At 41.2% G+C, this 23,461-nt stretch overlaps 4 protein-coding genes across 4 annotated transcripts in view; 2 read left to right on the forward strand and 2 right to left on the reverse strand.

Annotated features, from left to right (window-relative positions):
* Positions 1 to 1,167: 1,167 nt before the first annotated feature.
* Positions 1,168 to 2,349, reverse strand: pgpep1l (pyroglutamyl-peptidase I like). The gene is made up of 5 exons (XM_028431830.1): positions 2,201 to 2,349; positions 2,072 to 2,124; positions 1,876 to 1,992; positions 1,481 to 1,707; positions 1,168 to 1,406 (listed from the first exon to the last, which is right to left on the reverse strand). Exons 1-5 carry the CDS (start codon positions 2,274 to 2,276, stop codon positions 1,244 to 1,246), a joined length of 636 nt encoding a protein of 211 aa, XP_028287631.1. The 5' UTR covers positions 2,277 to 2,349; the 3' UTR covers positions 1,168 to 1,243.
* A 478-nt stretch (positions 2,350 to 2,827) lies between these two features.
* synm (synemin, intermediate filament protein) lies at positions 2,828 to 9,795 on the forward strand. Its single transcript, XM_028430709.1, has 4 exons — positions 2,828 to 3,770; positions 4,560 to 4,684; positions 6,050 to 6,129; positions 6,229 to 9,795. The coding sequence occupies exons 1-4, from the start codon at positions 2,973 to 2,975 to the stop codon at positions 8,241 to 8,243; spliced, it is 3,018 nt and encodes a 1,005-aa protein (XP_028286510.1). The 5' UTR covers positions 2,828 to 2,972; the 3' UTR covers positions 8,244 to 9,795.
* Positions 9,796 to 9,797: 2 nt separating this feature from the next.
* Positions 9,798 to 17,883, reverse strand: ttc23 (tetratricopeptide repeat domain 23). Its single transcript, XM_028430717.1, has 11 exons — positions 17,502 to 17,883; positions 17,123 to 17,303; positions 16,788 to 16,911; positions 16,533 to 16,683; positions 16,327 to 16,452; positions 13,280 to 13,451; positions 13,022 to 13,127; positions 12,643 to 12,770; positions 12,259 to 12,408; positions 10,156 to 10,238; positions 9,798 to 10,002 (listed from the first exon to the last, which is right to left on the reverse strand). Exons 1-11 carry the CDS (start codon positions 17,564 to 17,566, stop codon positions 9,888 to 9,890), a joined length of 1,401 nt encoding a protein of 466 aa, XP_028286518.1. The 5' UTR covers positions 17,567 to 17,883; the 3' UTR covers positions 9,798 to 9,887.
* mef2aa (myocyte enhancer factor 2aa) overlaps positions 17,231 to 23,461 on the forward strand; it is a 78,384-nt gene continuing 72,153 nt past the window's right edge. Inside the window, exon 1 of the mRNA XM_028430711.1 lies at positions 17,231 to 17,323. The gene's annotated coding sequence lies outside the window, so the exon portion shown is untranslated. The remainder of the gene's footprint in view (positions 17,324 to 23,461) is intronic.

Below are 23,461 nucleotides of genomic sequence, written 5' to 3' on the forward strand. Positions count from 1 at the left end.
TGCCACGACGTTCAGGCTCCATCTCTTAATGACCATTGTGATCATTCAGAAGTAAACTCTACATACGTGTTCAGTGCTGCTGGTTCAGTCACCTCAGTGGATCTTATACTGTCACCAAAAAAAAGAAAGGTGGTAAAGTAGCTTTCTTTTTAACATCTCAAAGCTTCTCATAAATCCTCATGTTATATCTTCTTGTTATTGACAGTAGCTGCACGGACAGCTCCGTATGCAAGGCAAGGGCTGGAAGCATTAAAGTTATCAAACGATATCTAAAAGCAATAAAAAAATAGAATGAGGATGTGAAATTTGGGTGCTATACCAAGGTATTTCTAAATCATTATCTATCTGTGTGTGATGTAAGGATGACAAAAAAACAAACTTTTGGGTTGAAAAACAGTCCGAGTGCTACTGAATATCACCTAGTAGGGTAATATGGAAAACACTACTGACAAGCCAACAGCTTCAGTTACCATATCTTCTGTTTGTCACAGCCTGTGATATATTTCACTTGTGAGAGTAGGCCTGTTGTGACGTGAACTACTAGTTACCATTAGATCACAAACTGCATTTACAGTAAAACGCATATGGACGTGTATTAGGACAGGGATAGATTACGGGTAGTCATGGTAACAACATGATTAGAAAATAACAACATGATTAGAAAAATAGTTTACAGCTTCACGCTAGTTTTTTTTTTTTTTTGCGTTACCTTCCGGCGTAATTATATTGTAACTACGAATAAATAATCAACTTAGTCATCACTTTTATTCTCCTGAAACTTCTTCTTGCGTATGTCGGGTTAAATGAGGATGCAACCGTGCATTCAAACTGCAATAGGTTTGAGGTTTATCATCATCATGCCTCTGTTTTTCTATGATTTGCATTCCTAAACCTTCTAAAGGGGGCCTTGGTCTACTACTACTACTATTATTTTATTATAATGCTTTCAAAAAAAAATCTGTGTTCATTACTTGATTGGGGAAAAAAAAATATTTAAAAAAAATCACAAGTCTGTCTTCTTTCATACTCTGTATCTGAGGCCTCAAAGTTTTTTCACACCTATAGCTGAGATGCGTATTTTTTTGACACGCAGTCTCAAAATGTGTATCTAAGAATCTCTTGTATTTTCTTTTTATTCTGAAATTTTGAATAAATAAATGAGAACAATAGCTGCTGCTTGCTGTATTTGATTTCCTGACCCACAAGCTTCTGTGGTGATGAAGGTCTACTTTCATGCTGTCTCTTAAGTGTCCTCCAGCTGGTCGAGCATGGTCTGAATGAGGGCTTGTAGCAGAGGTACCAGTCTGTCAGCTGAGGCCAGGCTGCCAGATGAGGGTAGGTGGATGAGGGCCGCTCTCCTCTGACCGTGATAGAGTGAGCAGTAATATGCAAAATCACACAGGTACCTGAAAGAAAGGGAAGAGAGCATTCTGGCCTCTTGAGTGTGTGTGTGTGTTAAAGTGCAGGAACAGCTGCCCACCTGCCAGCATCTCTTGAATAAATCACATCCACCCCTGCTTGTGTGAAGTGCTTGGAGATGGCCCTCATGTTAATGACAGAATCCAGTTTCTCTGGTCCGCCTTCCATGCAGCAGTGACTCTCAGGACAGAAGCCGCATACGTCTCTGTCTGTGTATCCTCTGTTCTTTCCTGTCTGCTCCAAAATGATGACACTGGCACCACGGGCTATGCCCAGATGGACAGCAAACTGTATGTGGACAGAGTGAATTATTCACCTTAGACAGAGCCACATTTATAGACATACACATTCTTTGGAGTTAAACATTGTGGATGTTTTATGAGGTGATTCCTGCATTTTTAGTCCAAAATAAATTAAATGTTCTATCAGACAAAAATGAAGGCATGCATGTTTTACCTTAGGATTAAGAGCGTGCCAGAGTTCAGCTATGGTCTGCTTGGTTTTAACATAACTCACTGGCACTTCCTTGATGTAAACATCAATCTTTTTCCCCAATCCGGCCAACTTCAACCCCTGCAAATGTATTTTAAGTATGACACAGATGATACACCATGCAATGAAATGATAAAAGATGTTTTTCTTTTTACGTCACCTGGGCAGCTTTCCAGCTGGGGTTGACTAAGAACTGCCTGAAAGGTCCAAACCCTTAAACATAGACAGAAACATGCACTTTAAAATAAACCTTTGACACGAATTCACGAGTAAACAATGCGTTTGATACCTGTAAGAACCACCGTTTCGCTTTCATTCATACCGAAGCTGAAGTTGTCAGTAACACAACAAAGTTGTTGACACATTTCATGTGAGCATACTGAAACGCAGGACCTTATTTTAGCTCCCCGCTACTCATGTTTTGTCCGCTGGGGAGAGCTCTCCTCTGACAAACGCGGAGTCCGTGTGGAAGTGGTGCGTTCACATGCGTCACGTAAGTTGTACAATCAAATATAAACATCCAGCACAAGTCATTATATAACCTACAGTAGGTCAGAAAAATAGCTCGATTAACTTAGACTTTTGTCATGTATTATATACAGCCATATTACGTTATATTTTCACGTTAAAACCTAATTGGCTTTAAACGTATATGATGGATATATTGAGATATAAAATATGGAAAACAAACGATTTTATTCAAGCTACTGTACGACACATTTTCAGCATCAAGCTTTTGTTTTTCACTAAATTGATTACGTTGTTTTTAGTTTATAGTTCAGACATTGTTATTTCCGACAACCTTTGAATGCAACATCACATCTGCCAGGGACATGGCGGCGCTCGGGACGCTCCTGTGATGCGTGCAGGACCCGCCCTCCTTCTCCTCCTCCTCCTCCTCTTCCTCCTGCACTTGTCAAAGGGCACTGATCGCAAATTACATCACAGTCGTGCCCCACAGACGCATGAGCAAATGACACCGGGAAAAGGCTTCTAAACAATCAGAAGAAGAAACGCTTGGCATTTTTTTACACTCACTTTTTCACTTATTAGATTCCACAATGCTTCATTTCAAGAGAACTTTTGAGACCGAAAAACACCAGCTGCAGGAGCTCAACAGCAGACTGGCCCAGTATCTGTCCAGGACCAAGCAGCTGGAGCAAGAAAACGGGCATCTGATCACTGAAATAAATAAACTGAGACAGGTGAGAAATGCCGAATGGGAACCCAAGTACAAGGCTGAGATGCAGGATCTGCGGAGAATGGTGGGGCAGCTGTCGTTTGAAAAGTCCCAAGCAGAGATGGAGAGGGAGAAGCTATGGCGTGAGCTGCAGATGGTCCAGTCTCTGTGCAGCGAGCAGACGGGTGTGTGCAGGGACATCAACGGTGAGCTGAGAGGCTGCGAGAAGGAGCTCCAGCATGCTCACAAAACCAACACTGACCTCCAGCAGCGGCTCCTTCAGCTGGAGAACGAGTATCAATGCTTGGAGGACGCGCACAGGAAAGAAGTGGAACACCTCCGTCTTCAGGTGGAGTCCAGGGTGGTTCCCATCATCACGCAAACTTACCGCGGGCCTCCAGTGGTCTCCGTGGAAGAGGTCCAAGAGTACGCTGCCGGTCTCTCTGAGGGATGGATTCAGACCTTTGAAATGTACCAGCAGAAGGTGGAGGACATGGAGCAGTCAATAAAAGAGGACCAGGCCAGGCTGAGTGATCTGCAGAGGGAAAAGATGTTGTATGCGTCCGAGTTGGACAAATTGCGCACAGAGGCAGAAAAACAAGGACAGATTCAAATGCGTCTTGAGGAGGAGCTGATGCACATGCAGGAAAAATCCCGCGTGGACTTCAGTGAATATCAGGTCAGTCAGATAATCATACAATTAAAACAAATAGATAAATAAATAAGGCAGATATAATTGAAACCAAAGGGTTATGTTTGATGTTTTCTGTTTTAATCACACACTGTATACATCATGGTATAATGCGACATGTAAGATAACGCATCCATAATCTCCTGTTATCCCACTGAGCCATGGGAGAACCCAGTCCCTCTTTCCCCTGCCACACCCACTGCTCTTAAAGGCACTGATGCAGCTGCAGCACTCACTGCCTGTTGGACATGATTTGTCATGGATCATTCAGATTCTAAATGATTCTCCAAATGATCCTAGCTGAGATCTATGGACAGCTTTGTGAGACAGCCTTTAACACCGTACTTTAACCAACATTAAGTGGTGTCTGCTAAGAGTGTGTTCCCATATCCTGTCAAAAGCATGGCTCTTTGCGTGCAATATTTGACCTCAGTGTAAAAGGATTGGATAGCTTGAGTATAGTTGAAGACATCCACTGTCCTGGTACTTTAGCTGTTAGATTTAGCCACTTAAACCAATTAGCTGTCAGACTGACAAATCCTTATTAGCTTCCTAAAGATGGAGCCCCAAGCAGGTCAGTCAGATACAAATGACTGCACCCTGCATGGCTGCCCTAACCACTGTAACATCAAACACATTTATACATTTTATAATCAAAATAGCAGGTAATGGCAAGCAGCAAATCATGTTTAGTTAACTCATTTTCTTGCATAGCTACAGTTAAATGTATAATACCAAGTGGAGTGACCACAAAACCTGTGTTTTTTTTCTCTATAGATGATCATTGAGCAGCTAGAGCATGAGAGGGAACTGATGGCTAACACTATAGAAGAGAAGGTTAGAGACCATCAGGAACTCCTCCAGGTGAAGATGAATCTGGGCGTGGAGCTGGCTGCTTACAGGTGATGAGCCTATATTATTCTTCATATATGTAGGTAGGTAGAACAGCCTCTTTCCCAGCTGACTGTTCTGACTTGTCATAGTAGGAGAAGCCACAGGTGATCCTAATATACTGTTGAGTGACAATCAACAATAGGCTGTGTTCACACAGTGCCCCTCCTACTCTGACATGTCCTACTTGGACATCTTACATTAAAGAATGAGAGAAAACCTTATGATGGTAAGTTTACTTAAAATTCTATTTAAAACAGCTTTAAGCAAGAAATGGTAAGAACTGTTTGTGAGATCACAGCCTTTAAGTAGTCAGCCTTTCTCTGAATTACATAACACAGCGGAACTGCAGAGTTTCCTGCTCTTTCTTCTGAGATATTTCCCTCCATTCATGATCAAATTATGGCTTAAACAGCTGCTCATATCCTGAAGTTAGTCTCTGCTGAATTAGTAATTTTATAATTTGACATTAGCTGCTTTCTTCCTGCTGTTGTTGGTATTAAGGGCTTTTATTGGAGATCTCCTCCTCCAGTTAGATCATTGAAAATGAGCAGCTGACATTTTACAGTACCACACATAAAGCTCATGCATCTTTAATAAAACCTTGTTTGTGCTTTGTGTATATCTGGCCTGTGTTGTTCATACTCACATTATGACAATGATCACAAAAGGTGGACATACTAACAGACCATTTTTACTAGTTATTTAAAGAGCAGTTAAAGAACAGTGCATTTTCATGTTTGAAGGTTATATCCACGACACGTCTTGACTAAGGAAACCCGCATTTTATTAGGATACTTACCCAGGAAGTTTTTAAATATGTGGCAGGTGCTCCAGTCACATCTGGATCATTTAGAATTTTTGGAATAGACCGAATGCTTGCCTAGACACATATCAGTGGCATGTGTGTTTGTCACGAGTCAGCTTTTGCTTTGGGACTCGTAGTGTGGACAGCCCCGCATTGTAGCCGTTATTTTTAGGTCAGTCTTTCAGAAGGCACTCTCTAGAGAGGTTGTTCGTTTTTGAGACACTTTGGTTTGCTGTTGTGTGAATGTTTGTTGAGGCATGGCGCGGGAGAGGTGAGCCTTTTAAACTTAAATTTATATGAGGACTTTATCGACTGGCTTGTTATGATTTCAGTGGTTACTACCCTATATGGCCAGGTCCTGGATACACACTGTCTTCTGAGCCTGTTGTGTTTAGTTTGAGAGGGTTGAAATGGCAGAGCTGAATGAGGTAGACCGTCTTGTAAGGTACTTTTCTTTTATACTCTCTAATTACAAATAATTCTGCTAAACAAGGAGGATAGCGGGTGATTAATCCTGATTGACTTGCTGTTATGATTGTAAGTGTTTTTGCCTCTTGTGTCTGTTCAGGGCTCTTCTAGAAGGTGAGAGACTGGGTCTGCAAGATACTCAGAGGAGAGTGAATCAGCACCAAAGAGAAAGAATAATAGGTACAGTATTTAAATAATTTTTAATGATATATAACCTCTTTTTTATAGTAGTTTGAACATGGATAAATGATGTATTTGAATGATTTCTATTAAATCAAGATATCAAGATGCCTGCACAACCCTATACCACAAGAGCTTCCACCTTAACCACCAGGCAGCACACAGATGTCAGGTACACACCACCGACTTCATACATGAGAAGATCCCCAGTGCCTCCCTCTGGATCTATAAGTCCCTCCAGGATCATTCCTATTACAGTCGCAGAGAGAGCTCGTCATCAGAGTCCAGCATCTAGAAGAGATATGATCTCATTCAACAAAGCTCGTGCTGCTGCTGCCGCTTCTGCACCTGCAGCCACTACCACGAAAGATAAAGATGTAGGCTATAGTCAGAATGTGCAAAAAACAAGAGTAGAGGAGAAAAGTGTGAAAGTCAAACAGTTTACTCAAGTAGACAGTCCCATCAAGACTTCCTCAAATGAAAAGTCAATACGAGTGGTGTCCCCACCAATGATGAGCCTCAGTGCAAAAACTGAGATGGAAAGCAAAACGCATGTGTCAGATGAAAAAGAGAAAGATAAAGACAAAGGGAGAGCAGGATCTACCATAGGCCCTGCTGAGAAGAAGGTATTAGACTCTGTGTCTGTAGAAGAGATTATAGAGAAGGTGATCAGACCAGCAGGTTTAGAAGGAAACGTCAGGTCATCAGGAGACTCCAAGGTCAGATACCATGTGGAGAAAACAGAGCAGGAGGATGGCACGATGAAGACACAGATTGTGCTGGAGTCCAAAGTGGAGGAAGAGTTGGACATCTCTGAGGAGTCTGCTCTGGATGAACTACTGAATCAGGGTGTGAAGAAAGTGTCACTGGAGGACATTAAGGACACAGCAACAGGAAGCATGATCAAGAATCTGCTGAGTGGTCTGCAAGGAAGCGAAAACCTCCAAAATAAGTCTGTCAATGTGGAAATCATCGAGGAACCAGTGGAGACTCTTAGTGATGAAGAGTTTGAAGATGAACAGAAGACGAGGGCTGGCTTTTATGAGCACTCAGCATATTTCCAAATTGAGGAGTTAGACAACGCCCCTCGTGACTCCCAGGCTCTGAAAAGCAATGACGATGCCATGACATCAGGCACAGGCCAGCCCATGGGTGAAAGAATACAAACCCACGATGTCTCTAGAGCAGTCGAATCTTCAGTGTTCTCCCATGAACAAGATTCCCAAGAATATTTTGTCTCCACACCGGATGACAATCTTTCTGATACAGAGGAAGGTGGTGGGATAACATCATACGGCCATTATGGCATTGTGGATGATCTGTCAGATGAGAGGTATTATCAAGATGAAGGCCTTCCACAGAGAAGAGTGACTGTAGAGGAAAGTGATGACTACAAGTTTCTGTCAAGTGATCGTTTGTTTGCCAAAGAGAGTTTTCCAGAGTGCATAATTGAAGAAGAGGTCCGTGTCTCGCCTATAGTGCAGGAGTCTGTACTGGAGTACCTGAGGGAAGACTCTTTGGACCCCAGAGACCAGCTGAAGGGAGCTCTGGAGAAGCTTCAAAGCTCGGTGTCAGGTCCACTAAAGGAAGAGTTGGCTTTCCTCACAAAAATGAGTAGCGAAAGTCCACAGAATGTCGCAGTTGATGTCAAAAAAGTGCAACAGACAAGTGACAATGGAACCACAACTATAGTTGCAGAGCTTAATGTCTCTCAAACGCTGGAAGACTCTGGATTGCTGGAGGCTGAGGGGGATCTGTCCGAAGAGCAGATTATGGCAGCGCTAAGATCTTCTAACATGGGGCTTGAGAAAGCCTTCCAGGGTGGGGCGGGTGCAGGATACAGCATCAGGGTTTCCAAAGAGGAAGATGATGCTTATGGTGGGAGCCTTGAGGGCTTCACTGATGAAGAAGGATCTGCATATGAAATCACTGAGAAACATGTTAAACTGGGGCCATCAGAGAAGTCTTTTACCTTCCAGATGGATGTTCAGGGCAGCCATGCTGGAGTATCTTCAGAGCAAGAGCTGCAGTCTAAGATCCTGGAGACCCCCGTGAAGATTTCTCATGAGAAAAGAGTGGCAACAGTTTACCTTGAAAGCCCGTCAGAAGACTGAGAACGATATCAGAGATATTTACAAATTCAATAATTGCCAATGATTGCTGTTTGTTGAAGTGCACATACAGGAGCTATTTTAACACAGCACAAACATGCTGGTTGAAGACACTGTAATTAATGCTGCATTTCTCTGCTCAAACATTTTAAAATAAGAGCTTGTTACTTATAACTTTGAGTAATATTGCAGGAAATTTCAGTTATTAACTTACCAGTTTAATAAAGATTATTAACTGCACCCTTTTACTAGTATCTAAAATACTATCTAATATACAATGTTAAGTTGTCATTTAACAGCTTTACTTAGATTTCTCTATTTTTGTACTAACCTGTGCTGTGCAGCTCCAACAGCCCATCACATAGTCACCAGTGCATCAACCCAACCATTCATTTCATGGCTGTATGTACCAGGATGTAGAGTAGATAAACATTCACAGATCAACACAGGACACTTTGGAGTTATGAGGTGCTGTGCACTATTTGCAGAGTGGGTTGGGGTTTAATGTTTTTTTTTTTTTAGCACACAGTAGTTGAACACAGTGGTTTATTATAGGAAGCAGTCACTAACATGTAAAGAATACAGTTAAGCTTGTGGAAGAACAATATAGCAGAAGTGGAAAAAAATATATGTCTTTTTGAAATTTGTTTTCAGATTTTCAAGTAAATATGGAAGTTTGGTATTTTTATATTAACTGTATTTACAACTAACATCACATTATTAAACAAAATAAAGACCAGATGATTAAATACATATGAGAAACATTTGAACATTTAAATTACATGTGTGGCAGGAAAATATGTCTTTTTAAAAATTTGAATGACAAAAACCTAAAAATAAGCAACAGAATATTAATAAGTAAAAGAAGATGCAGCAGTAGTGAATCACAGAGGGTTTTGGTGTATGTTGTATATGACACTTTTTGCCTGGCCACATTTATTACTATCACAGTTGGCTTGAACGATTCAACTTTACTCTGACCTAAGAGTGTGTTTATGACTGTGGCTATTTTTGGATCATCAGCTTAGTGGCATTTAGTGTTCACTAATGTTTGTTGTGTTGTTTTCTAGTGGTAGAAGTGGAACCAGCAGGATTGCTGCCTGGTTATATGTTTTGGACATTGTGAAAATGGCTTGTAAACTACTACTACAGATTTTTTCCAGATTTGCTAAATAATAATAACATTTTTGAAACAAATTAATTAAAACCTGTCTAGATATAGCAGGTTTTTCATAAATTTATTGCAGTAATAACTACAAACATGATCACATTAGCGCACTAATACTAAGTCTCTTTATAACTACAGTAACTTTTGTTGTGTGACTATATGCAGAATATGGACATCATGTGCCATTTCTCAGCAAAACACATCATGTCCATCCGCATATGGGCAACCTGTTAATGTATAAGGAACGTCTGAGTCAGTGTTCACTGAATGTGGAATGGTCAGACCAACTTTATAACCTTTATTGACATGATAACATTATTGCTTTAGTTTCTTTTCTTTAAAACTGGTTTTCATCCTTTTCAGAATTATTAAAACATATTGTGGGCATGTTTGGTGTGAGTAGTTTTTATTTCACTTAATATATAAAGTAAATCTTTGAGATAACTGTAGTGACATAATAATATTAATAACAATAAAAATCAGGAGTCAGACGTGCAGCTTTCATTGTTCGCACTGGATGCTTCAAGTGCAGATGTGTGAAGTTTTGTTTTCCTTCTACTTTGCCTCTGCAGTCTCTCAGCCACCTCTGGTACCCTGAAAAGTATACAGTACATGTATGAATTACTAAAAGTCTCTTCATTAATCATGCAACTAAAATAAAGCTGTTGACTGGCAATCTATACCCACGAGACCTCTCTAAGGTCTTAATTTAAGTGTTAATTACAACTCAATAATTTGCAGACTTACCGGGCCAGCATGTTCACAGCTTTCTGTACAGCTTTTGTCGTCTTGTGCTTAGGGCCATACAACAAAGTCTGAATCTTCAGGCACTACAATTTAAAAATAAAATAATTAATGAGAGCACAGAGAGTAGTCGGTGGAAGATGAGAGGTGCAACTTGTACTCAAAGGGGAAGAGACACTTCCTAGCAACATGTGAATGCACTAAACATACAAAAATAACCTCTGAAGCTGTCCAAGTTTTAGGTTAACACCTGTGCTGGCCACTCTGAATGTCAAGTGAACATGGAGGAATGACTAGGTGGACTTTAGGCCATAATAAATCCCAGACACTGCAACTCCAATGTAAGAAAATATTACTCAATTTATGTCAAGGAGCCATTTAACAGAAAACACATGTACATGATGTGTGTGACGCAACACTCATGATTAAAGCCTGCCTGCCATTTCTGCAATCATCACAAATAACAAGATGTGAGGAGGAATTTATAAAAGCAGGGACAGAGGGAGTTAAAGTTCCTCTGTTCACCAGAGAAAGTAAAACACTGCTAATCTGGACAAGATCCATCTGGCCTCTTGGATGTTTTCACTGTTGCTAAGGTTGATGTAATGGAAGGACCCGTTTTTCAGCAGTACTTCGGAGGGAAGGGAGGGGGGGAATGTCAAATGTGTATCATTGTTCTTTGTTTTTAGTGGCTCTTGTACAGTGTATGTACTGTATGAGCCAACTTTTCCTCTGAAAATAAAACAAAGTTACTCAATCAGAGTTCAACTGGTGTCACGATGACAGCAGTAAAAAAAGCCCCCGGACATATCTGCTCTGTGTCAGGGCGCTTCAGAAAGGTTAGTAGTGGGATGTGGTGCAGAGAGAGTGAGCGCTGATGTATCCTGTCACACTCGGACCCCCCTCTGCTCTCAGATAGCAATAACAAAGCAACATAGCAACCAGGCTCCTTCACTTACAGTCATGTCAACACTTGTATGGAGCAATCCCCCTTTTCCTGATGTATCTTATGTCAATGGCAGAGCTGAGCTCATGGGGCAAATGTGCAGTCGAACAGAATGTGAAAACACCTATTACATAAGAATTACAGTAAAGCAGTATTGGCTATAGGAGGACATCAAATTAACTAAAAGGCTGCATGTTGCTCAATGACTGTGCTGAAAGACATGAGAATGTCACTTTTGTTTCAAAGGACATAATGGCATACCGCACTAATTGGGGTCACTGTCCTTTTAATTGACAGCAGTTAGCAAACTGCCACTCTCTCTCTCTGAAGTCATGTTGCCCATCTGTCAGGCTCCATCCGGACTAAAGAAACACAAAGTCACTCTGTGTGATATTTTACACCAGGGAGGGTTCCTCTGCACACTGCACTCGTCTAAGATTAGCATGCGACTCTGATAACATTGGACTCCAGAGAGGTGGTGGAAATAGCTCATCTGAAAATGACAGACTCTTTGTGTATATTTTGAACAGCCCTATCACCCTCTCATAGCTGATGACTCTTGGCCTTTATAAAAAACCTAAATGGCAGGGTCTGTCACGGTTCGGCTCTGTTGCCTTTTGTTTTTGTTATTGTGTTGTGTTTTTTCTCTCTCCCTCCTTCTTGGTATGAGTGTGTTTGTGTGGCTGAGACGGTGTGTTTCTAGGTGGTGATCTTCCTGGGTGGCTCCTCCCTTTTACCACGCCTCTCAGGCTGATTAACCACACCTGTGCGCAATCAGCTCATCATCCGAGTATAAAAGAGAGCTCCCTGCCCTTCCTTTCCAATTTGTCGGTTATCTCCTGTGGTGAGTATCTCTGTCTTCTCCTGTTGCTACTTTGTTTGCCTTTTGAAGCCTTCAGCTTAAGTTTTCCTCTGCCAAAAGAACTTGTTTGGTGTACGTTGTTGTTTTTAGAAATTCAGTGGATTGTCTTTCATCTGTCGCACAGGAATCCCAACACCTTTTCTATCACTTTTACCTTTTTGTATATAAATTGTTCAAAGTAAGCTTTGTTCCCAACATCTGCTTTCAGGCCTAGCCTTTTTTTAAATAGATCGTAACGGGGTTGGGGTCAATTTCATGTACAATGACAGAAGCGACCACTCTGTGTTCTGTAACATACCTCTGTCATCGTCCTGTGGGCCTGGTTCAGTTTGCCCTTAGACATCTCCACACTTCCTATCAGCTCAAGGGTGTCTGCTACTTCAGTGCTCAGGTCACCAAATGCAGATCGTTTAGAATCAAGAGAGGCCCTCTGGATCTCCGCACATTTCTGCAATAGTACATTATAAATAAGTCATATCTTACCATCTGTGGAAAGCAGGTGGAATAAACCATCAGTTATGTTTCCATGGAGCTGTTCCGTGGATAAAATGAGTGAATAATCCACTGAGGGTGGATTTCAAAACTGCATGAGCTCTCTTTAATAATCGGTGCCTTATGAATGTCTTTGTGGTGCCACTGTGGCCTTTGTTGGTGTTTGTCTATATGCGCGTGTGTGTCTAACCTCTTGCTGTCCATTTCTAAGGAGGAAGCGACAATAGTCATCCTGGGCAGAAAGAAAGGCTGGATCCTGTGGACCTACAGAGCTCCTGTATGCACTTAGACTCTGCTCAAAGAATTGATCTGCAGAGTCTAAAGGGGGGAAAAAAAACAATTTAAATTATAGCCACATCCTGACAGAATCATTTGGCTTGATTCTGAAGATGTGTGTGACATGTTTGTCTTGAGATTGTTGACATTGCTGAACTCTTATCTTCAAAGGGGCTGTTATATAACTGGGTTCCATAACACTGTCTTAAAGAATTTGACATATAGGAAGACAATAGGATATTCAAATCCTAATTAACCCCTTGTGCATGTTGCTCTGGCCTGAATAGACTCACCATTGTGATGGGGCTCAGCTGCAGCAGAGAGGATGAGGGCCAGGCTGTGGGCGATCTGGGCCCCCTCTAGCTCCTCCGGCCTGTGACTCATAGCAATGGCATGAGCCTAGAAGAAACACCCACGTGAAAGAAGACGGATCACGTACCACCAAATAAGAGGGGCAGGAACATCATCCAATTACAGCTTGGCACTGTCTTAAATAAACCCTCATGTGTTTGTGTATGCTGTACAGAAGAGAAGCGAGACATGTGTCTTGCCTGGGAGAGATGCTCTACGGCGCGGTCTAAATGACCTCTGTCCTGCTCAATTGTGGCCATGTCCCTGTAGACGGCGCAAGTCTTCTCTCGTTTGTTGCAATCATTCAGTAATTGCAGAGACTTCTCACACTGGCCCAAGGCCTCCTCTGGTCTGTTCTGTCTCTTATAGACCCTATAGAGTACAAAGGACGGACACATATGCTAGAATGTCATGTAACAAAATAGTGGCACCACAATGTTATCCTGGTGGAATAAATACTCTTAAGTAGCCAGTGTAGACCAGATATACACCGCTTACTTTAATACCAAGAACTTGTTTCATATGACTGAAGTTAAGTACTAGGTGTCGAGCCAAACTGAGGCCTTGCAGAGAGAAAGGTTTGGCTGATGGCTGCTTGGAGGAGCAGCAAAACGTCTTCCAAGAAAACTCTACAAATCCAGTTGCCTCGCTTCAACCTTCTGAATGAAAGTGACCTGGATTACTGAGACTATTTCATTTACGGTATTCACAAGTCTCTAACGCTGCTCCTACCCTCCAAGTCTATTTAAATTCCAAGGTGTCTTTATTAGGGGATGTTCTTGAATCCACCAACTGGAGAAGAAAGGGAGGATGATAGGATGGTTGCATTATCTATGGCAAGGTCACTGGATCCATCAGGCTGCTGCAGTAACGGCTTCAAACCATCTAATGGACTCTAAATTTAATTCTCTAGTCAGTGGGGGTGGCCGTTCTCCGAGGGCACTGTGCTCACTACTATACTGTACAATTTATAGCAACAGGGCTGCCTCGAAGCAGTGCAGGAAAACCCTTTCAAAATCAGGCTCTCTATGTTCACACTATGCAGAGTTGTATTGTTACTGAACAAGTGAATTCAATTAGTTAGATAATCTATCAAGTGCATTATAGCATCCCCACTGGGTCAAATCAATAAGCCTTCAGATAACAGTAGGTCAAAAGTAAAAAAACTGTATGAATTTAGTGGTTAGCAGCAGAGGTTAGCAAATCACTATGAATGCCCATTTCTTTGGATTTTCCCATGAATCTAATATTATCCAGACCTGCAGTGATGGATAGCATTGATGCCCCACCCATAAATGTTCATGGGACAGGCACTTTGGATCCTTTTAGGGCAGCAGAAATGGCTGAGGCAGAGTTACATTCCAGGACCAGTCCTAGCATTCTGCCTGCATGGACAGACAGAGACAATGCCTCTCTATCCTCTCATTCACTCTGCATCCTTACATACAACAAGTCCACAGGAAAGGAGAGTTAATGTAATTAAGGAATTGTAGATGTGTTGCCAAGCAAGCCACACAGCACTGTTTTGTAAACGTTTCCAGAACACGGTTGACGTAAGTTTAGTTGGGGCTTCATTTGGAAAATGATACAGTAAGTCTGAGCCAAAGTAAAAACAGAGGGACACACAGCTTGGTCCAGTAAATCTCTGGTGCTTTTAACTTGTGATGTTCTGACTGATGAAGCATTTATTATGTGACTAAGATAGAAATAGGTAAAAAAGTATAAAACAGAAAATTTCTCTACCATTTTTTGGTCCTGAACAGTGACTCTGTGGCAGGTGATCACAATTAACTTCTACTACTACAGTCTTACAATGAGGAGCCACTGAGGACGCTACATAATCTGGAAACTATTTGCACAAAGCCAATGACGAGAGAACGTACTTTGATTAATATGATGCATGAATGGAAATTATGTTAAGGGTGGGGAGATGTGCATGAATTCATAAGATAAATTCTTTCAGTGTGTAATTGAATCAAATAAATTGGTAGATTTATGATGACAGTCAAATGGAGGCTAGGGAAATAAGTTATCTTAGCAGCCACCCAGGACCTAAGAACGAAAGCACAAACAACTAATTTAGCCCTAGCAATACAGCCCAGTTACTCCTACAACATAAATCTGACTGTTTATAAGTGCACACCTTGAGTGTGGTTCTAAAACTGTGCAGATTGTTTGGACTCTATTGCTAGAGCTGAGCTAACTTTATTGTTCCAGGCTTTGGTGGGAACATTCCCCTCCATCACAACACTGTTGACTGACAGACCTTTAGAAGCATGCCAAACTCTTAGTCATCACCTAACAAAAGAGATTTAGCAAGCTTATACACCAGCCAGAGTCTGCACATTTTTTCAATTACACACATCATGTCAACAAACTCTGACTCTCTGAAACAGATCAAGATGGCATCATTTACAAATTCCTATGTGTGTAGCTCACCTCACCTCAGTGCACTCAATTTTAAGATAAAGCATTTACTGAGTGAAGGTACTTGCATCGAAACAGAATAAAAAAAAACACACATAAATATATTATTAGGCTGTTCTAAAAACAGGCAAGAGTATTTTTCATTCCCGGTTGTGCTTCTAATTTCACCCCCAGTGATTTGAGCTATGACAAGTGGCTGCTATTTTTTATGTTGCCAAGCCACACAGTCCCCATAACAGTCTGATGTAAAGTGTCACCACCATGATCCCTTAATTCCTTAATCTTTTCCCTGAGCATGTAGCATGGCCTCCGTTGTCAATACCACAGTCAGATTATAAATATGTACTGTAAATGATACCAACAAATAAATAATAAATAAGACATGTATTTTTAAAACAAACAAACCAACTGATATTTAATAGAGTTGCTAAAATGTTTGCAATATTTCAAGAAGTCAGGGAGGTTTATCATCAAGAAGGAGGCCAAAATGAACAAATGACTGAAAGTTAATGTAGAAAAACTTCAAATTTCCTATTAGTGCCTCTAATAACTGTGAACATGCAGCAACCGCACCCAGCACATGTGTTTAACTACACAAGGCCCACGCTTACTACTGACTGGACTGGACGATAAAATGGGGAAATCTTGATTTCAAGAGAACATGACATCATGGCATTTACACTAGCAATAAACAAGTCAGCAAAAATCCCCCTTTTCGAAACACATTGCAAAGAGCAGAGTGCGGTGATCTATTGCCATCTTGTGGCCAAACTCTATGTTGCTTCTATTTGTGGAAACCTGTTATAAAATATGACTTTACCTGCACAGACCAGCAAAGATTTCAAGTTGAGTCTTTATCCTCTCCTCCTGGTTGATCCCATTGTTTTGATGAAGCTGCTCAAGGACTTGTTCTGCCTCCACAAAAGAAGACTCTGCTTCCACCAAAGTTGACCAGTCAAAGAATGTTTTTTACCTTCTTATTTGAATTTATATTCACAGTAAAGTCCTACATCATAAAAAGGATATTTGTCTGTAAGTAGTGAAGCACCTCCTTGTGTAAGATCGAGGCTCAGGAGACATAAGAGAACCTCAGGTTTTTCACCTCTGCAGGACAGGATGGAGAAAGGGAGCAGCTCTCTGGCCAGGGCTGAGTGTTCTTGGGCCTGAAGTCCCCAGCCTGAAGGAGCAGGAAAAGTTGTTAAGTTTAAGTTTTAGATTAGAGGAAAGACAAAAAATATAACAAGAAAAATGAGTCATACTCAAACTATTTTTTAAAAATACCTTTGAACTGGAAATATGCTTTAGCCAGTCTGGCATGGGCCTGGGCTAATTTCAGGTGTCTCTCTCCGTATACTAGTCTTGTCAGCGCCACACATCGCACCAGGTCCTGGATGCAAGTATCAAACTGAGCAGTAGATGTTTGTTAGTATATATATACCATGCATCAATGATCATAAAACAGCACACATTACAGTAAATGTTTGTTAGTATCACCTGTTGTGAAAGGCTGCTGTACCATGCATCAATGATCATAAAACAGCTGTTATCAGATTGACTAACACTAAACCAGATTAAAGTAAACTATCACTGTAGGCTACCTGCAGCCTAAAACCTACCTCTTGGTTGTCCTCACTGGCCTGAGACCTCCTGTCAAAGTGTTTCAGCTTTTCTTCCGGAGCCATCGTCCTGAACTCTCTTTGTGCACATCCTGTTTCGGAGGGACTCCCACCATCTGGATCGCGGTCCGGGGATGCGTCCACATACCTGTTGGGGGTGCTACCCACGGTCTCAGGGGATCTGCAGTGGATGAAAGCAAGGTATGTTGATAAGAAGCATACAGCCTAAATGCTACACACGTTATAAAAAAACAACTGTAAAGGACTTATAGCGATGCGAATATGTTTTAAAATGTTGTTTAAATACTTTTCGCGCGATGAGTAAGCACTATTCACAGCTAGCTGGAGTGTTATAATACTACGAAAAACACACACTTACTCCGTCGTTGACTCTGATGAGTTAGGTCGTGTTTTTGCGCGATCGTCCTCCATGTTTAGATCCATTTAGTATTGTTCAACATGTGTGACTTCACCGTTGTAGTCTCTCGGTAACAGAACCAGCAGCAGCAGCAGCAGCGTGCCGAAATGTTTTGTTTACGTCGTTACTCCGCAACATGCTACAGCATGCTAGCAGAAACCAAGCTTGGAGTTTGTCTCACACAATTGTCGGGTTTAAAATAATTACAAAACGTTGCTGCTCTATGTAAAATGAATTCGTGCCTAAAATTTAGCATGTCTGTCAGTGTAGTCAGCCTCCTAAAAGCCAAGCTCCATTGAAGGCTGCCGCTCCTAACTAACACTTGATGAGCCTGAGAATGCGCTGAGGAGGAAGCGGGGCGCATTCAAGAACCACACTGCACTGGTAGCGAAGTAAGTAGCGCAGACGAAATGATGTAATATTATAACAATAATCATAAGTGAAATAATATTGAGCAGCATGGATGTATGCATGAAGTGGTACAGACGCGTGTTTGAGCTGTTCATAGCTGTTCATGTATGTGACTGAGGATGGCATAAGTGCCATATCATTCCAGTGTGGGCTACAAAGTGAATCCCAGCCACCAATCAGAGAAGATGCTTTGCTGCACAGGTGCGTCGGGATCTTTATCGTCATTTTTTAACTTGGTAATGTAATTGCTATAACAAAACTTTTTCTTAATCTGACTGGGCATCTCTCTGTTTGTTGCGCAGTGTATGTCCACAAGATGTCAGTGTAGTAACACAAGAGTGATGGTCTCAGCCATAGCTACCGTAGGCCTAGAGTTTGGCCCAAGGGAGTATTACTATATTGTTGTGCTGTTTTAAGAACTGATAGCTGGCCATCCCGAGAGGCATACACACACTTCAAAGTGGCACTAAGTAAACCTTGGAGCCATCATTCTTTTCAGCCTTATCCAAAGACTACCATCTACATTTATTATGTTTCTGAAATCTTCCAAGATACAGTAAGATTTGTAACCATTATTTGATCGTCCACGTGTTTTAACAGCAACCTGCACAAACCATAAAACTAAAACATCACCATCGTCATCACAAGAATAAAGACATGCTTTGGTCTGTTAACGATCATATGTACCTGGGGCCATCTCTGTATCCTTTTTGGTTAATGCACGGCATGGGAGAGGCAACATTGACCTTTAATATGTTCAAAGTCATTTGCTAATAGCTCATTAGTTGTAATGCGTGGGTGTTAAATGGGCTGAAGTCAGTGTGTTGTTGCAGGTTGAGAGATGCCATTCAGATCAGTTGGTAAACAATAAATGAGTAAATTTTTAAAGTCAGTTGTTCCATTTTATGTACAAATAAGAGAAACTAAGAGTTAAGCTATTTGTAGAGTTTATCGATTTTATGTGAGCACCTTTGTGCTTATATAGATTTGAGTGAGTCTAGGTGGACTGAAGGGCTTTTCAGAATAAAAATAAAACCTGGTTGGAAAATTAGGAGTGTATCTGTGTTCCACGTGATTCCGTGCTTTAATAGACATAAAAGCAAAATGTCTGTAGTGAGAAAAGGAAATGTACATTTCCTTGTGAAAATATCCTTTCTTACATCGGTGCCCATTATCAATGCCAAATAAACAAAAAGTAAGGTCTCTGTGGTTGCTTTGAGGAATTGGTCTCTGGAGACAGCTTTCTAGGTTAATTTATTCTGTATTGGGCCGGCAGTGTGTGTACCGTCACCACTTTTAAACATGGGGCAGGGCACATTTTGTGTGCAAGACTGCCTAAGATAACTTCTAATGGCTCCTTGGGATGACTGCTGCCGGTTGATTCTGGCAGGCCATGAGACAACTCGTTTATTTGTTTGTTTGTCCCGTGAGTTTTTGGCTGGCTGTTCTGGGCTCTGTTTGGCCCTGGTCCCTGTTGGGCTTCTATTTCTGAAACCCAAGTGGCTCTTAATGAAGCTGGTAGGGTTGGCATGGGCCCTCAGCAAACCCAGGCCTGATCAGACCCTTCTTCTTCTGCCTTGGCAGCCACGCTCCATTTGCTCCCTCTGGCTTCCTAATTTAGTAACGGTGGGTAAAAATATGCGCTAACGAACAAGGTCTGGTATGTCAGGCTGGCGTCCAGAGAAGAGGGAGAGCGGCGAGGGGGGGTGAGAGAGAGGGGGCGGTAGTGCTGTTTTCACAGCAGGCACCCAGTGACAGGGGTAGAGTCACTCAGGCTTCTCTGACATCTGTGTGTTTATGTGTATGTGTAGACGTTCAAGGGAGTGTGTGGGGGTGGATGTTGAAAGGTGGAGGGAGAGTACTTAAAATTTTTCACCCTTGCCAAACTCCATTCAAACACTTCTAATCACATTCTGGCCATGGTGTGAAACTGCAATGCAAATCTACAGTATAATGTAAATATAAAATGCTTATGTTTTTCGACATTATATGTTTGCAGATATCCTCTCCATAAAACTACATTGTTTGTGGACATAGTTGGAGATGGTTGATTTTTATACAATGCGTTCAGAACACACATATAGCACATAAAAAAGACTGGGCATTTCCAAGATCAGAACATCAGGCAACATGACTGCTTTCTGGAAAGAATGAGAGAGAGAGTAGGCTACAGTACAGATATTACATATTAAAACCTCTTACCTATAACTTTTAAGTTTTTGTTTGGGCTTCAGATGTATGTTTACTAGGGCTGCAACGTCTAGTCGACTACTAAATAGTCGACGGCAAAATTCGCCAACAACTAATTTAGTAGTCGACGGGTCGTTAGTGATGTCATCGCATGGCATGCAAGTGTAACGCATTTGCAGTGCAGATTGATTCTCTGGCTCGTGGTGTAGGGGAATGATTGGTACCTTGGGTGCAAGAGGTCCTGTTTACTGTTACTGGTAATGCGCTTCGGGCAGATATGGGAATGTGCTGTCAGCCGTGAGCGGGCACACACACCTACCTTTTTAAAGCCAGAGCCAGTAAAATTATAAAAAAATTGTTTGGGCCAAGATCTACAGCTTTAGACTGAATGCTCAGACAAAGGCAAAACTATTCTCTCCTTTGTGCTTCCTTGGATGCAGTAACGGAACATGCGCATTAGTGACATTGAAGCAGTAGCAAAGATACCTGGCAGCATGAAGGTGGATGAATCAACAAAAAATTAGCGGTCCAAAGTAGTCGACTATTTGTTGACTAGTCTGATTCTGATTCTGATAAAGGTAGGGAATGATTATTCAACAATTGAAAAAGTCATTAGTTGCAGCCCTAATGTTTACCCTATAATAATAATAATCTTTTCATCCTAAATGCTGTTTTGAAATGACAATTTAACTCATAAAAAAATACAGTATGTTGGTAAACGTAGCATTTTATTTAGTGTTTTATAACTTCCTGTGCCAGAGCTCAGTCCTGGGCTTTGCAGTTACTCAATTTTCATCTGTCAAGACACTTGACCATGAAAATCTGCCCTTGTACAAAACAGCACCGAGTCTTTCTGTTCACAGTTTGAGCGGCTCATGGCAACCATGTCAACTGTGCTTGCAAAGCGACAAAAAACACAACACCTCCTTTTTCTGTTTAAAAAACGTAGCAACACAAAGAAAAAAAAAATTACAGGCAGAATAACAGCTGGCAGGTAGCTGTATAAAAAGTCATTTTGAGATAAAGTCACATGATTAGTTATGAAACACGTGTCTTCTACTTGCAAATGCAGCTTGAACTTTTGCCACACAACTGTGGTCGCAGACAGGCAGGTTATCAAACCACACTGTCCCCCGGCCTGTGCAGGAGTATGCACGATGATTCTCATAACAGATGGCAGCGTTCCCCTAACTGAGCTGAATTAAAAGGCAAAACAAATACTATGTATTCACAGTTTTTTTGGGGGGAATTGCTGCGCATCATTGGACGTTAAAAAAATTGCTAATTGGCAAATTTAATTGTTCCAATTTTGAAAACTTAGCATGAACCTCTTTCCTGCAGGAATGTACCAGTCTTCCATAACAAGAAAACAATTTATGGATCTAAATGCACACAAATAAAATACAAACTCATCTCTTACAACATTCACATTCAGTCAGCAAGGACCACCACTCATACTATGTTCATGCTTGTCAAGTATGTCACAGTTATTTGTTAAAACCTCAAACTATAGCACCTATCTTTTAGACAGCTGTCCCCACTTCCTGTGTTAGTTAACCCACAGACACCCATGCCTCAGTAAGGAACACGAGCCCCTGCTTTTTCACAAATGGTGTTTACAGGGAGAGCAGATATAGCAGGCAATATTTAATGTGACATTTCTTAAACAGCGTTTTTAAATCATTAAATATAGTCATATATCTTTCCAGATATAGGCAGAGTTCGTAGATGACAACACAGTACATTTTAAGTTGGAAATATCTGAATTTAGGGAAAACTGGGCACAATTCTACAATTTATAATTCTGCTAAATTGCTCAAGTGGTTTACCACTTCAACAAAGGTATCCTATTTCTGACTCACAGAACATATGCAAATGTCCTCACAGCTGCTACATTTCAGATAAAGCTAGGTTATTCGCAGAGCTGTGTTTCAGTACCACAATGAGTAAAGTATTTGTGTAAGTAATGCCATCATTCATAAGAAGAAACAAAGCCAGACCCTTAAGCTTGCCACCCCTTCCTTTGAACCGACTGCAGCCATCCATAACAAAGACATGATAGTTACAGTACGATAAGATAAGCCCTCTTTCCATACATCAGCATCCTTACATTCCAGCGCTTTGTTAAACAATAGTGTTGTATTTAAATGTGAATTGTTCTGTTCTTTATGGCAAAGACTTGGAATGGCTTAAACTTGTCTTCATCCTTACCTAAACCTTGGCCTAATTTGAGTCGCATGCGGAAAACAAATCTTGTATTGTTCCATCACGAAAGCCCCTTCTGTCTTTTCTATTCAGTGTCAAAATCAAAGATTACCGAGCGCTTTGGAGGTGATATTGCTACTCCTTTCTTTAGACAATGGCGGACTCAACCAATGACTGTGTTTAGTGTCCTGACAGCTTGTATATTCCTTCATAATTGCAGTTAGCAGCTTTGTGACAGGAAGATATGAAGCGTTTCAACTGCCTGAAAACAAGCTTTAGCTGCTAAAACACTGATCACAAGACATTTCAAATATTTAAGAGGGGTTTGTCTGAATCCAAACCAAAACTGTATTTCAAACAAAACACTCACAAGTACACACACACTAACAATTTACCACTGCTAAGGATATCCCTCTCTGAAAACTCATGACTGTATATGTGGGACTGATAACACAGGAAAAAGTAGGCTGTAGTTGCCTGATAAAATGCAGAATTTTACTCTATAACAGCTGCTAGCATAGACAACAAGGTCAGCAACACTGATAGTTGGATAACCATATTGAATTCACCACTGGTAAAGGCATTTTTTTCTTTCAGGAAGGGGTTGCGAATAGGGAAGTCACTTCCATACTGTTTGTGAGGAATAAGCATGCCCCAATACATAGTGCACATAAGGTGCAGCATGCCAAAGATACCGGACACACTACTCAGTCTTCTTTAAGCCAGACGTCTTGTGTTATTCTGATCCATAGTCTGCCACAGAGCACGAAGGAGCACAGATCCTGAAACATTACAATGTAATGGCAGCAGAATCCTGGGGAGCCTGGAAAAATACCACAGAGGTGTGGATTCAAGCTGTAAACATAAGGCAAAAAACAAAAGAAAAGAAATGCTCTACAATTTAATAATAACTAAATTAAATGTGATTTTAATACGATCAAAACACATTGAGTATGAAGTTTAAGACAAATCGTCCCCTCGGTTAAATGTGGAGTTGAATCTTTCATGCTTAAGACTAGGGTAAACCATACATTTAACCCACACTGGTTAGTGAACAATAGGAATATCAAAAGGGAGGTTTTGTCACTTAGTGTTCCTTTGGCTGTGAATGTGAA

The sequence above is a fragment of the Parambassis ranga genome, chromosome 19 (genome assembly GCF_900634625.1).
Source record: "Parambassis ranga chromosome 19, fParRan2.1, whole genome shotgun sequence".
NCBI lineage: Eukaryota > Metazoa > Chordata > Actinopteri > Ambassidae > Parambassis > Parambassis ranga.